Source organism: Rhineura floridana, chromosome 22 (assembly GCF_030035675.1).
Source record: "Rhineura floridana isolate rRhiFlo1 chromosome 22, rRhiFlo1.hap2, whole genome shotgun sequence".
In the NCBI taxonomy this organism is placed as follows: Eukaryota; Metazoa; Chordata; class Lepidosauria; order Squamata; family Rhineuridae; genus Rhineura; species Rhineura floridana.
This window is the reverse complement of record NC_084501.1, coordinates 12,083,633-12,096,674: the sequence shown is the minus strand read 5'-3', so window position 1 is coordinate 12,096,674 and position 13,042 is coordinate 12,083,633. Positions and strand designations below refer to the sequence as shown.

General features: G+C 48.3%; 1 protein-coding gene across 1 annotated transcript in view; it reads right to left on the bottom strand.

Annotated features, from left to right (window-relative positions):
• Window positions 1–1,233: 1,233 nt before the first annotated feature.
• Window positions 1,234–13,042, bottom strand: part of RPRD2 (regulation of nuclear pre-mRNA domain containing 2) — a 43,995-nt gene continuing 32,186 nt past the window's right edge. Inside the window, 5 exon segments of the mRNA XM_061606780.1 lie at window positions 1,234–5,609; window positions 5,612–8,296; window positions 8,812–9,015; window positions 10,443–10,769; window positions 12,884–13,042. The exon segment at window positions 12,884–13,042 is cut by the window's right edge and continues 127 nt beyond it. Of these exon segments, the coding sequence (XP_061462764.1) occupies window positions 5,533–5,609; window positions 5,612–8,296; window positions 8,812–9,015; window positions 10,443–10,769; window positions 12,884–13,042 (3,452 nt within the window). The 3' untranslated portion in view covers window positions 1,234–5,532.

Sequence of the window (13,042 nt, the reverse complement as noted above, 5' to 3'; positions counted from 1 at the left end):
TATCAATGGCTACCATGGGCTTCTCATGAATGTCTGGTTGGCCACTATGAGACCAGGATGTTAGACTAGAGGAGCCTTCAGGCTGATCCGGGAGGGCTCCTTCTGGCATCCTTAACTCTTGTGTGCTGGACCTTTAAAAGCTTTGCATGTTCTGCGACAACTGCTGCATATTTGCTCAGAATGCCTACACAACAGACATCAGGCAGATTAAATTACGCCCTCCACCCTCCAAAAAAAGCACATAGGTAACCAATCCCCCCCCTCCCAAAGAAACACACTGGTAAACAGCCATGACACACTGATCAGCAGCCACTGCCTAAGAATGTGGGCACAGGCAGACATGCAACGTGGCAGCCATTTTTTGCAGCCCCCCCCCCGTATCTCCAGCTGGAAGAAAACTCTTAATTGCAAATTAGGGGAGACGTACAGCATAAGGAAGCAATGCTACATCACATTAACAGTTTTTAAGTTCAACTGGGGCAGGTCGATCCCATTCCAAGAGCTTGCCATGTTGTAACTACGCTCATTTACGAAAAATGTACTCAGATTTGTGCTGCAGCTTTCAAAAGACCATTGGGCCCCAGGTTTGAAACCATAGCTAGCTGTTTTAAAATGCCTGTTGGTCCAGCAAGACTATAAAGTAGGAAAAATCGGGTTCTAGCCCCTTCCAGTTTTTTGTTTTTTAAAAAAAACACTATCCAGGTACCAAACTCTTCAGTTCAACAGTTTTTTTAGAATCATAGAATAGTAAGAGTTGGAAGGGGCCTAAAAGGCCACCGAGTCCAACCCCTGGCTCATTGCAGGAATCCAAAAAAGCTGTAGCATTCTATAAGCAAGAAAGAAACGGGAGGGGAGGAACGACAGAGGCAAATGAACTTGCCCAAATATTTGGCGAAAAACATTTCCATTTTTTCCAGAATCTTCTACAGGTCAGGAATGGCTAACATGTACAATCCCATTTTTCCCCTAAAGTAAAATTAAAAGTTTACTCATAAGCTGTCTTGAAGAATAAACCACACAGGAGACACTGGGCTCACACACCACTCTTGCAGGGCTCGACGGAGGAGTGCTCTCCTCTGAAAGCACGGGAGGGGGAATCACAGAATAGTAGAGTTGGAAGGAGCCTATAAGGCCATCCACTCCAACCCCCTGCTCAATGCAGGAATCCAAATCGAAGCATGTGAAAGGAAGGAAGAGGATTGCATCTCCTTTCTCCTATAAATGGAGGCCACAACAAGTCAAGAACACTTTATTAGTATACAATACAAAAATAAGGTGAGGGAGGGACGGAGGGAGGACAGGTGAAAGGGACAACCTCAAAAAACCCACACTGCTTCAATTGTGTTTTTAAGCTTTGGATATATGCATAAATGAAAGGCAACAGTCAGACGTCCTCAAAAGGGAGCTTGCAGGACTTTTGGAAAACTGGACCGTGGTTCTCCCACCGGCACTGCTCTTCCCCCCTCCATTCAACGGCAGGCAACTCTGACCTCCACTGGGCCCCACTTGGTCGACGTTGAAGCAACTCCAGATTGCAAAGCAAGGCAGGGACGGGTTGGTGGTGGGTCCCCTTTGCGTTCTCAAACTTATGCACCTATTGCACACTAAAAGAGGCCTTATTGACAAGAAGATATATATATATATATATAAAACATTCAAACTAGGTTATTTTATTAAATTGGGTTAATATACACAATTGAGAAGATGGTCTGTAGGATGTTTGCTGTTGCCCAATGCACATTATGTGTCCTCAGACCCCCATCCCCCAAGCCAACTCCCACACAAGGAAACGCTTGAAAAATAAAACCAAATCAACAAATGATCAAACTTTTTTTTTAAAAAAAACAAGCACACGCACACACAAACAAACCAAAATAAAAAGCACATCAATTATTTACACAGCGTATTCCAAACGGCAGCCCAGCCGCCCACCTCTAGGTGTATTGCGGTGGGTGGCGGGGCGTCTGTCCCCCAAATGGTAGCACCCTCAGCATGGGCAGTACAAAGGCAGCACCTGCTCAGGTTTCCCAACCGCCACTTGGTGGGCAAAAAGAAAGACTCTGTGAATGTGCCAAGTGCCCAACCCTTTGCAAGCAAGAACTAAATACACTTATTTCCCTCTGCTATGCAAGTATTTCCCCTAGGAATGCCAAAATGTGTATCTGAGGGGAATCGCTCTGGATAATATGTACACTAAGAAATCTGGGGTGGGTTTCCAAACAACTCTATAAACAAGAGCTGCTCTTTGAGTGTGAATGAGGAGTGGGTTGCACCAGCGGGACACTTTCGACACACGCACACCCCGCCCTCCATGTTTCTAGAACAGCTGGAAAGCACGTCTGTGGGCTTTTGCCTTCCTTCCTCTCCTAGGAAAGTCTGTCCTTCATGAGAGAGAGTATAATGTTTTCCTTAAAAAATACATTTTTATTTCTTTTCATTTTGTTTCTCTCTTACCGGGCGAAATACAAAAAGTAACAGCAAAGAGAAAAGGGGGAGGGGGGGAACCAAAGACAGGGAAAGCCTTCCTGTCCAACAACCTAACTTGCTTTAAATTCTTTACACACACATATGTACATTGTTAACTGTTAACATTTTAAAGTAAAACCACAAAATCAGGTATATGTGTGTGTGTATATTTATATATATGTAAAAAGAGGAGGAGGGAAAGAGATGGCGCTTTTACCATTAAAATATTTTGTCCCTCTTACAAGTTGCTTTCCTTTTCCTGCAAGGCACCCAAATGGCACCCTCTGATTCCTATTATTGTGTGGCAATCTGAGCAGCGGTTAACTCTTAGTTACCTTCCTCCAGACTTTTCAGTTTTTAAAAAGGATCAACGCAATCGCCACAGGGGGAGAGAGCAGCAGAAACAAGAAGTTTCACATTCTTTATCCTAGCAAGGAAAAAAAATAACCTAACAAAAACCACCACGTGGCCACCAACACCAAACCATCTTCACTATGTTTCAATATTGTTTTAAATCTCTTTGCGAATTTGTGAAGCCTGCCTTAAGAAACAAGGAAAAAAATCGATGCTGGCTCAGGGCACGATCCACCAGAAAGCTCACCTGTGCAAACCCCACCCAAATGAGCTTGTTTTGTGCAGGAGAGCTCTCCAGCAGATTAACCCATTGGGCTTATATACAGCATAGCATAAGTGATGTTTCTCTTAGGTGGAAAAACAAAACTTCCCAGATGTCTAAAGACTTATCAAGAGTAAACACTTATCCAGAGTGACACCAGAAGTCATGCAATTAAGAAAGAGAGTTGTACAAATTAGCCAGTGTTGGCTTTCTTCATGTTGCAAGGGAAACTATGTTTGTTCTGTATGACAGGTACCATTTGAGATATAACAGCTGGGTAAAAACTAGGCTCACAAATTGCAAGGTTAAGCTGTGGGCCCTGCCACCCGCAAGGACCTTTGGGAATTTCAAATTCAGGGAGGGGTGTTCATGCTCTAGCACTCACAAGCCAGCAGTTCCCAGGGATCCTTGGGAGACGTCGTGCCAATTAAATCAGCTTGGGAGAGAATTTAAATCAACCTTTCTGCTTCCTGCTAGAGGTTTGCTCAAGAACTGGCCACACAAACATAAACAGGGAGCGCAGTGGTGATCATCCCTCCTGCCTTAGAAAAAATCAGAACACCAGAATCTGAATGTCTTTGAGAGTCAACCTCTGTGGGGTTCACCATTTGCCAAAATTAATGTTTCAGAGAACAGAACTGAAAATTAGGGGAAGTGGACATCACCCGAGGAGGGTGTTGGGTTTAACCTTAAAAAAGAAAAGAAAAAACCCCCAACATTTTAAGATTGTCAGGTTAAAAAAACACCTCTTCACAACCCCAGGACTTTCCAAATCTACCTGATATATAAAAAACATCCATGCTATGTATTTTTTAAAAAAAGACTTGTGCACACGCAAGCTATGGAATATTATTTTAAATGCACAAAACATCAGAATATTCCAAAGTTGTTTTTTCAGTACAACTTTCCCGTTGCCTTAAAGGAAAAGAAAAATGCGGTTATTTAGAGAATTCCAGTTTTTGCAGAAAATTTTTCTATGCCCACAGCTGTGTTGAGAGAAATACAAGGAAGCAAATGAAGGGAAAATAGGAAGCCGGAAGGAGGGGCAGAGAGAAGAGAATCTGGGGCCATTTCATCTCGTAACATGAGTTCATCTCAGTTCCTGAGGTTGCTTTTTAGGGGAGGAAAGCCTGAACGGGCAGAAGCAAGCTTCACATAGTATCAGACGGGGCCTCTGTCTGTGGAATGCGATCAAGGAATGTGAAAATTGACTACGCCAAAATGCATACACGTGTGTGTGTGTTTAGGCAGGGATGCCCTGTATAAAAATGCTACACATTAACTGTAGACACCAAACCGTTTTGGTGACCGGCTAGACCTCCTTGCAAGAGCACAAGGCTTGCTATTTGTGCAAAGAGGGGTTCAGAAAAACCAGGAGGCAAGAAGAGCCTGACTTGCGACTCTGTTTTGAGTTTAGAGGTACGCAGCTTGTCAAGTCACAGGCCAAGTCCAGCCCACAATAAGGCTTATATATAATTGGGGGAGAGGGGGAGAGCAGCCTTTTGGCTCTTGTCAAGCAATTGATAGGTGGCTTCAGGAAGGAGGGGATAATGCAGGCTGTACACACACACACACCCGCACACCCCCATACCCATGACTCTATAGCAATCTCTTTGCACCCCTCAAGGTCAAGCAAGCCTTAAGCCTCAGCCAGCTGTATACACAGTGAAGGGGCTTGCTGATGTTCCATCCTGAATCAGGTATAACCTAGCCCCAGATAATCAATTTAAAAATCCTCAAATTATTCTTTCATGGGTTTCTCCTCTTCCCCCCCCCCAGGCCCATCCAAGAAGTATGTGGGAACTTTAAAGAACCTAAAAGGACAGCAAAAAAGAAAGAAGGGGGATGGATTAGCAGCTGCACAGAGAAGGCGCTTCCCCTCCTTTTCCTAACGGTTTACTCAACTCAAATGGACAGAGAAAAAGCATGTGCCGCTGAAGAAGGGTGCAGGCAGGGACAAAGAGTAATTGGGGGGGAGGAGAAAAGAGGGACAGGAAGGGTTAAAGTTGGCAGCAAGAAAGGCAGATTTTGAATTCTCAGGACCTTTTCTCTTCCAAAATGTATTTGGTAAAAAAGGATCTTTCCCTAACTCCCATTTTGATTCTAGGGGAGTCCCGGTTTGCTACATATTGGCTCAAAAGAAAAAGAAAGGAAGAAAATTTTAAAAAGCCCCACTTCTGATGAACTGAAAAGTGTTTATTATCAACAACCAACTTAAGATTAGTTTTTAAATTATTCTGGCAAAAAAACAAACACAAAAACCTTCCTCCCCCCCCAAATTTAGGGCAACAACTAAAAAGAAAAACCTCCAAACCAACAGAACAAAAGAAAGTGTGTGTGTGTGTATATATATGTAGTAATAGAGAACATACCTTAATTGACAACGGGAAAAAAAGTTGTGGGGCCCTTTAGGGGAAAAAAGTATTAAAAATAAAATGAAAGTGAACACGTCACTTCCGCTGCTCTCTAGAAAGTTCTGGAACACCTTCATTCAGTACCTGGGGGGGAAGAAGGGGCGTTTTGGTGCGAAGAAGGGAGGGCCTCTGGCAAAAGGGGGCCGAGGCCTTTTTAAGCTGTTGAAGGGGTCTCTGTTTAAGAACAACTCCCTAGGCCGGAAATCTGGCCTCTGCATCCTAACCCCCAGCCCACCTCGGTTTGTGCCGTCCCGGTGAGAGGGGACAGAGGAGCCGATGTTAAGGGCTGGCCCCAGCGGATCTCTTGAAAGGGCTGCTAGGCCTACGTTCTCTCGAGCCCGACCAAGGGACTGGCCACCGTGGTCACGCTGAGCCTGGGCCACTTGGTCCCGAGATGCTCCTGACTGTATGTTAAAATGCTCTTTCATCGTTCCTTGGTGGACAGCCAAGGCGCTCTGGTGCTCGGCAGCGAGAGGTGGCGCCGGGAATGGGAGGCCGAGATCCCCGGGAGGTGGTGGTGGGCTGGAAAATGGACCGCTGCCATGTTCCCCGGGGAGAGGAGGGGGCGGCTGGGTGGGGAACGGCACTCCGCTGCGCTCCAAGGAAGAAGGCGGGGGAGGAGGGACGCCATGGGGCAAGGTAAGTGGGGAGGACGCTTCCTTCGAGAAAGGGCTGGTGTGATCCACTGACGGCATCCGTGGTGGTGGGACCGAATGGTCCCGAGAGAAAAGGCCGCCAAGATCCTTTGGAGGAAGAGACGGAGGCCCCGTGGGAGGCGGCCCCATTTGGTCCCTTGGGAATGATGCCCCGTGCTCTAAGGGAGGCGGTGGTACGTGGCGGTCGAAGGTGGCGGTGAAGCCACCGGCTCTGAAGTTGTTGACGTTCTCCTGAAATGGGGGCACGCGGTCTTTGTACTGGGTCTGGAAACCAGGTACGCCGCCGCCGCCACCAGCGCCCATGGTAGACATCTCTGTTACGCTTGAAGGACCGTTATCAAAGGTACTACCTGCATTGCTCAACTCAAACCACCCTGCTCTGGTGGTCTCTCGCCCATGTCCTCTATTCCCTTTCCCAAGAACTCTTATGGACTCTACTGTCTGAATGGGCTCCCCAGACATGCCCCTACTAGAAGCATTGTGGTAACCCAGTGTTTCAATGGGGGCTCCCTTCTCCTCGGTGCTGTCAGGCAAGTCTAAGCAAGACGACGACACCCTGGTCTCGATCCGGTAGTGCTCTTCTTGCTGCTTCTGCTGCTCTCCTCCTGCAGAAATCCCTGCTTGGCTGAGGCTGGAGAGGCCCGCGCCATCACTGGCACCTCCTTTAGCAACCTGGCTAAAATGCTTGTTCTCATCGGAGGGCTTGCGCGATGCGTTTTTAAGCATGTTCTTAAACTCGATGGTTGAAGTGGCCGAGATGGAAGACACGACAGGCTTATCTGCATTGGCCGCAGGGAGTCTACTGGCTGGGGCCATGAGCGCATTCTGTGGGGAGAAGAGTGACCTGTGTGGAACCAAATGAGGGGAATCTGGATACTGTTTCTGAGGCATGGATTTGGACAAGCTATTGTGATTAGAATCCGGTGGGAAAAAGACGTCGTTCTTGCTTGGCGTAGGAGATGCATCTGAGCCAGAGTCATTTCCCCGCAAGTTGTAGCTTCCGTACATTCTGGGTGAGGACAATGGGTCGCAGCTTTCACTCTGGTCGTGGAGAGCTCTCATGGACTGAGGAAAAGCAGACTTCAGACCAAACCTCGAAGCTCTTTGACTGTAACTTGACAGAACGGGTTGGTAGTCCGATGGGTCAGAGAGCTTCCCGGACTTCAGGATTGATTTTGCCGGCTGCTTCTCCAAGTTTACCAAGGCAGAGGGCGGAGGGCCAGAGTAATCGAAGTCACGATAATCTTCATCCTCTTGGAATGAGGTGTCCGGGTAGAACTTCTCCTGCGGGGAATCCATTAAGGAGGAAGGTAATTCTATCCCATCGGAGGACTGCTTGTACATACCAGCTGGGGAATCTCGGCTTAGGCCGAATGACCTATACACCGAGTTAGACAGTTCTTGGGGATAGCTGTCATCTCTGCTCTGAAGAGGTGATCTTGTACTACTTGGGGTAGAAGAGCCGGGGCTGATGATCTTTGACAGCAGTGACATGGTGTCCACGTTGCTGGAGGAGGGCTTGTCCATCATCTCATCCTGAGTAGGCGTCCCGCTCCGCTCATCGCGGACAGGAGTCCCGTCGATGCTGTCCATGGAAGTGCTTGTGGGCCCACGGTTGAAATCCGATGATGATGACGAATGGGTTTCGGGGGGCACAGTGGCAGACCCTAAGCTGCTCAAAATGGGGATGTTCAGGTTTAAGCCACTGAAACCTGGGTTTCCCTTCAGGAAGTTGTGTATCTTCATCTCCAGACTGGGAGAAGGAGGCTCTAACTCCAGCTTGGCCTCCATGAGCTCAGAAGACTGGCTCGCCGGGCTCTCAACAGGCCGAAGGGAAGGGCTTCCGCTATGGGAGCTGGTAAACCCTAAGGAATTGGTGGGAGGTTTGAAACTGGAACTGGAGAGCCCTGCACTATGACCAGAGGGAACCTTATTGACGGACGTGGAAGAAACCTCGGCTGAGGAGGAGGAATTTGGAGAATAACTCAAACTCTGGGGCACAAAGGGCTGAGTGTTGGATGAAATGTTCCTTCCCTTTATGGAAGAAGCTGTTGTGTTGGCTGGCGATGCCGATGTACTCTGGGATGCCATCTCAGGGGGCTGGGCTGTGTTTCCAGCCACACTTTGAAGGAACGAGGACAAACCTGAGGTGGAAGAGGAACATTTTAGTCAGGTATCGGGGGACAGCAATGGGAACTGTTTCCAGAAAAGCAGTCTTTCAGCTAACACACTAGCTCTTTTTTTAAAAAAAAAATCTTTTAGAATTCAAGGCAAACCGGAACCGTGATCTTCTCTAACTGTTTTTATCAGAGTATTCTGCTGTTTCGTTGAGTGGCTAGGAAGCCACACATTGATTTTGATAAGTTATATCCAAAGTGTGTCCAACCCAGAGCAGGCCCACTGAAATCAATCAACATGACTAACTTAGGTCCATTTATTTCAATAGGTCTACTCTGAGTATGAAATCACCCTAAATAAGTATTTCCCCAGAAGGATAATGAAGAAATCCTGGCCAGAGGCTGTTCTTCAGGGAGCAAGCTGTGACAGCCAAGTAGGTAAATTAAGAACATCAATTCCAGCAAGTGAGCTCCCCATTTATCCTTGTAGCTGACTCAAGATGGCTAACCTGATTACTGGCCCTGTCACCACCACCGTTTACCTTGCAAGCCTGGTGAAGCCTGGCTCTGGGTCTTGGAGAGAACCGAGAGGATGCTCTCGGGCGTGATCTCCACTTTGGAGAGGATATTTGCCAAGGGATTTGGAGGTGCAGACAGAGGGCCTGTAACTGGAGTCTTCAAGCTGCTCATAAGAGTCGTTGGGCTCGTTGGGGTGCCAGGGGATGGTCTCGAAGCAGGGCTGACACCTGAGGGAGGGAAGAAAACATTTTAACAACTTGGAAATGTACAGAAGCCTCCAGGCAGAAGGCTAACCTTTGGACATGAAGTTTAAGGCCTCACAAGAAGCAAAAAGGAACCCAAGGGGATTGAGGAGCAGGGGGGATGAGGGATGGTGCAGGGCAGTTACCAGATTTGGCATATGGTCTGGAGATGAATGCAACACTAAACCATGGTTTAGTGTTACAAGCATGAGCTAGAATGAGCCCGAGCAAAGCCTCACGATTCTAATGTTTGCTTCCAGTTTCACAGAATCCTGGCCCAGCTTTGTGGGTGAATATGAGATCATGTTTAGAAGTATCCAGAGTTTGTTTTAAACCATAACCATCGCTTCATACATGATGCTGAGCCAGGATTCAGTGGAGCCGAAAGTGGGTGCTGGTGACGTCATTCTCAGGAGGAGGAGGACGCTCATGAGGCTGAGGCTTTGCTTGGCCTTGTTCCACCTTGTGCATGGAATGCTAAGTCATGGTTTAGTGTTACATGTGTAACGTTTTTCAAAATAGTCCCTCCCCGTCAATAAGGACCCTCCCCAAATGTGAAAACAAAGCTATGTGGGCCCAGAGCTTGCTGGAATATAACTTGCATCATCATTCCTGACCACTGGCCAGGCTGGTTGGGGCTGATGTGGGCTGGAAGGCCGCAGGCTCTCCATCCCTGATCTACAGCAACCAAGACTACAGCAAACTTTCTTCTGGTTGCTCCAGAAATACAACATTTTTTTTTTTTGCAGGACTGGCAATCAACAGTATCATAGCTAAAAGGCAGGTGTGGGAAACCTGTGACAACCCTCCCTCAACGATGTTACTGGACTGCAACTCCCAGTAGCCACCATGGCTGATGGTCTGAGATTATGGGAGTTTGGAAGGCCACAGGTTCTCTGTCCCTGAACTAAGGAATCGTTATACTTCCCAAGCCAGGAAAGAACCACGTCTTACACCCACAAAAGCTCCAAATTAAAGAAGCTCACACACCACTTAACACGAACGAGGTAGTGCCAAGTGCAGGAGAGCAGAGTTGGGCTGCGGTTTCGTTGGAAGTAAAGAAAACCCAAAGCAGCAGCACTGGGTGCAGAATTCCGTTTCCCAAGAGTCTTAGTTTTCCTTTCTTTAAAAAAAAAAAAAACTCGCAAGTTTCTAGCTCTCATGGGCATGCATGAAAAAGTGGGCCAGAAACATACAACAGCGATCTATAGCAGAAGGGTGGCTGAATACGATATCCAGTCTTGCCCCTCCCACACACTGAGAAAACAATAAAAGCAGAGAGTTGCATGAGGAGAAAATAGGCCCAATCTGCGTAATGTATACAGACTGCAGAATTTCTCTCTTCATCCCTCTTCAAACAAAGACCTCCCCGCCCAAGAGCCAAATCGACAGTTGTTATGCGACATCCTCACCTGTGTTCTTCATAACTGACGTTAAACTGCTGAGAATGGAGCTGATCTTGGCCAAATCCACGTTGGCAAGGTTCGGCAATGCGAGCGCAGGAGACTGGGGAAGGGGCGGCACTGGGGTGGCTGGCTTCGGGGTGGGAGGGGTGACAGGGGTCGGAGCCACCGTTGCCACACCCACAGTGGTGGTGGTGGCGGTTGCTGCTGCTGGCGGCTGCGGCTGCGGCGGTGCTGCAGCTGCTGGAGTCGTTGAAGGAGACATTTTCGGGACACTTTCCATCATCTTTGGAGGGCCTGGTGTCAAAGCAGCCGGCTTCTCTTTCCGTTCTTCCACTGGTTCAAAAAGACACAAGGGGGCAGTGAGGAGAGGGCCTCACACAGTCCACTCCAGCTTTGCCCAAACTTATACCTGCCAGATGTTTTGTTCCGGGCTACCTGTGCTGGCTGGGACATGGGAGCCGACGGCCAAACATCTGGAGGGCACCAGGTTGGGGGAAGAGAGAGGCCAATAATGCATTCAGCTTCTCTGAAAAATCCTTTCCTCCTTTAACACACCACTGACTCCCTCATCATCCAAAGCTACTCCTTTACTCGCCTCTTGCTTTTCTGCTGGCCCTGCCTTACCGCCCACTTGCATTTCTTTTGCTTGCATTCCCTTTTATTCTCCTCCTTGGACAAGACTTCCATTTCTTGAAGGAAACCTTTGTGCCTTCTATAACTGCCCTGACTCTGCTCATTAACCACACTGGCATCCCCTTGGTCCTGGTGGTACCTTTTCTGACCTGCGGTATACATTCTAGTGGAGCTTCTGTTATTGCCATTTTGAACAATCCCCAAGCATTTCGGAGAGATTTTATCCTCCTGGCTTTGCCTGTCAACTTCTTTTTTACTAATCCCCTCATTTTTGGGAAGTCTCCTCTTTTGGAAATCAAATATGACTAGGGTTGATCTTCTTGGCAACTGCCCACTTACACATACGTTGAATTTGATAAGCACTATGGTAACCGTTCCCAACTGATTCAACACTAACACCTCGCACCAGGCCTTGGGCAACACTTAAGATTAAGTCTAGATCGCCATCCAGGTTGCCTCTGCTCTGTTGCATGACCAACTGATCTAAGGCACGCTCATTTAGGCTATTTAGAAATGTTACCTCTTTGCCACGGCTGGAATACACATGCACCTAGCCTGCATGAGAATAACTGAAGTCACCTATTACTAAAGCATTTCCCCTTTTGGATGCTTCCCCAGTCTCATTCTCCGTCTCGAGATCTGCCTGAGCATTTTGGTCAACAGGACAATACTATGTCCCCAGTACTCAGTTACTCTTGGGACCAGGTATCACCACCCATAATGACTCTGTGGAGGTGTCTGCGCTCTTTGGGACTTATAGTTTGTTGGACTCTTTTAAGTCCTCTTCGACAAAAAAAAAAGGTGACGTATAGATCATCCATACATTTCCATTTGAACCTTGGCTGCACTCTTTATAAACGGGAAGCACTGGTCATAAAGGACTTCCACTGTCTAGAGATCAAACAGCGACCCTCCTTAAGGCTATCTGAAAGGGGACCTGGGGAAAGAGCCGTAGCTCGGTGATAGAGCAACGCTTGGCATGCAGAAGGTCCCAGGCTCAACCGCCAAAGTGGAAATGGGCTGCCTTCAAGTCAATCCTGACTTATGGTGACCCTATGAATAGGGATTTCGTGGCAAGTGGTATGCAGAGGGGTTTCCCATTGTCTCCCTCTGAGGCTAGTCCTCCCCAGCTGGCCAGGGCCCGCTCAGCTTGCCACCGCTGCACAAGCCAGCCCCTGCCTTGTCCGCAACTGCCAGCTGGGGGGCAACTGGGCTCCTGGGGACTGTGCAGCTTGCCCACGTAACCCCTGAGCCACTCCCTGTGGGGGTGATCTTTAGCTGGCCCCTGAAACCCAGGAGACACAAGCGGGGATTTGAACTCACAGACTCTGGACTCCCAGCCAGGCTCCCCTCCCCATTGTGCTACACCAGCTGTTCAATCCCTCCAAATACGGCTTGGGAAGAGTCCCTGTCTGAAACCACGGAGAGCTGCTGCCAGTCAGCACAGAGAACACTGGCCTAGAGAGACCAATGGCCTGACTCGGGATTAGGCAGATCCCTACGTTCCTCTGCGGACATGCGAAAGAGAGCGCAGAAGACCAGCAGCGTAATCCCAAAGCAAAACACCACTGCTATGGAATACAATTCCTCTGCCTTTTGTCCAGGTGGGGCGGTTTGTGCATTTAGCACTTGCGTGTGTGCCTTTTCTTCATGGATCCCTCCCCAACTCCCGCCTCTATCTTGAAATGGGACAAGGCATCTTGGAATGGTAAAGGCAAGTGTTGCCCTTTGCAAATCTGCTCGGCTGCAGTGAAGCCCCTGCAGCAATTACCTACATCTCAAGGGCTTTCCCCACCCCTCTCCGGACAACGTACCGATAATCTTTGGAGCATCCTCCTCCACGTCGGATAGTTCCATATCCTCTACGTCACGATTGTCCGTTGCAGGCTCCGGAGAAGGAGACTTTTCTCTTTCTGCCTCTGGGGAAGGGGAATTGTCTTCCTCTCCCATCCCAGGGAAGGGAGACTCTGAGC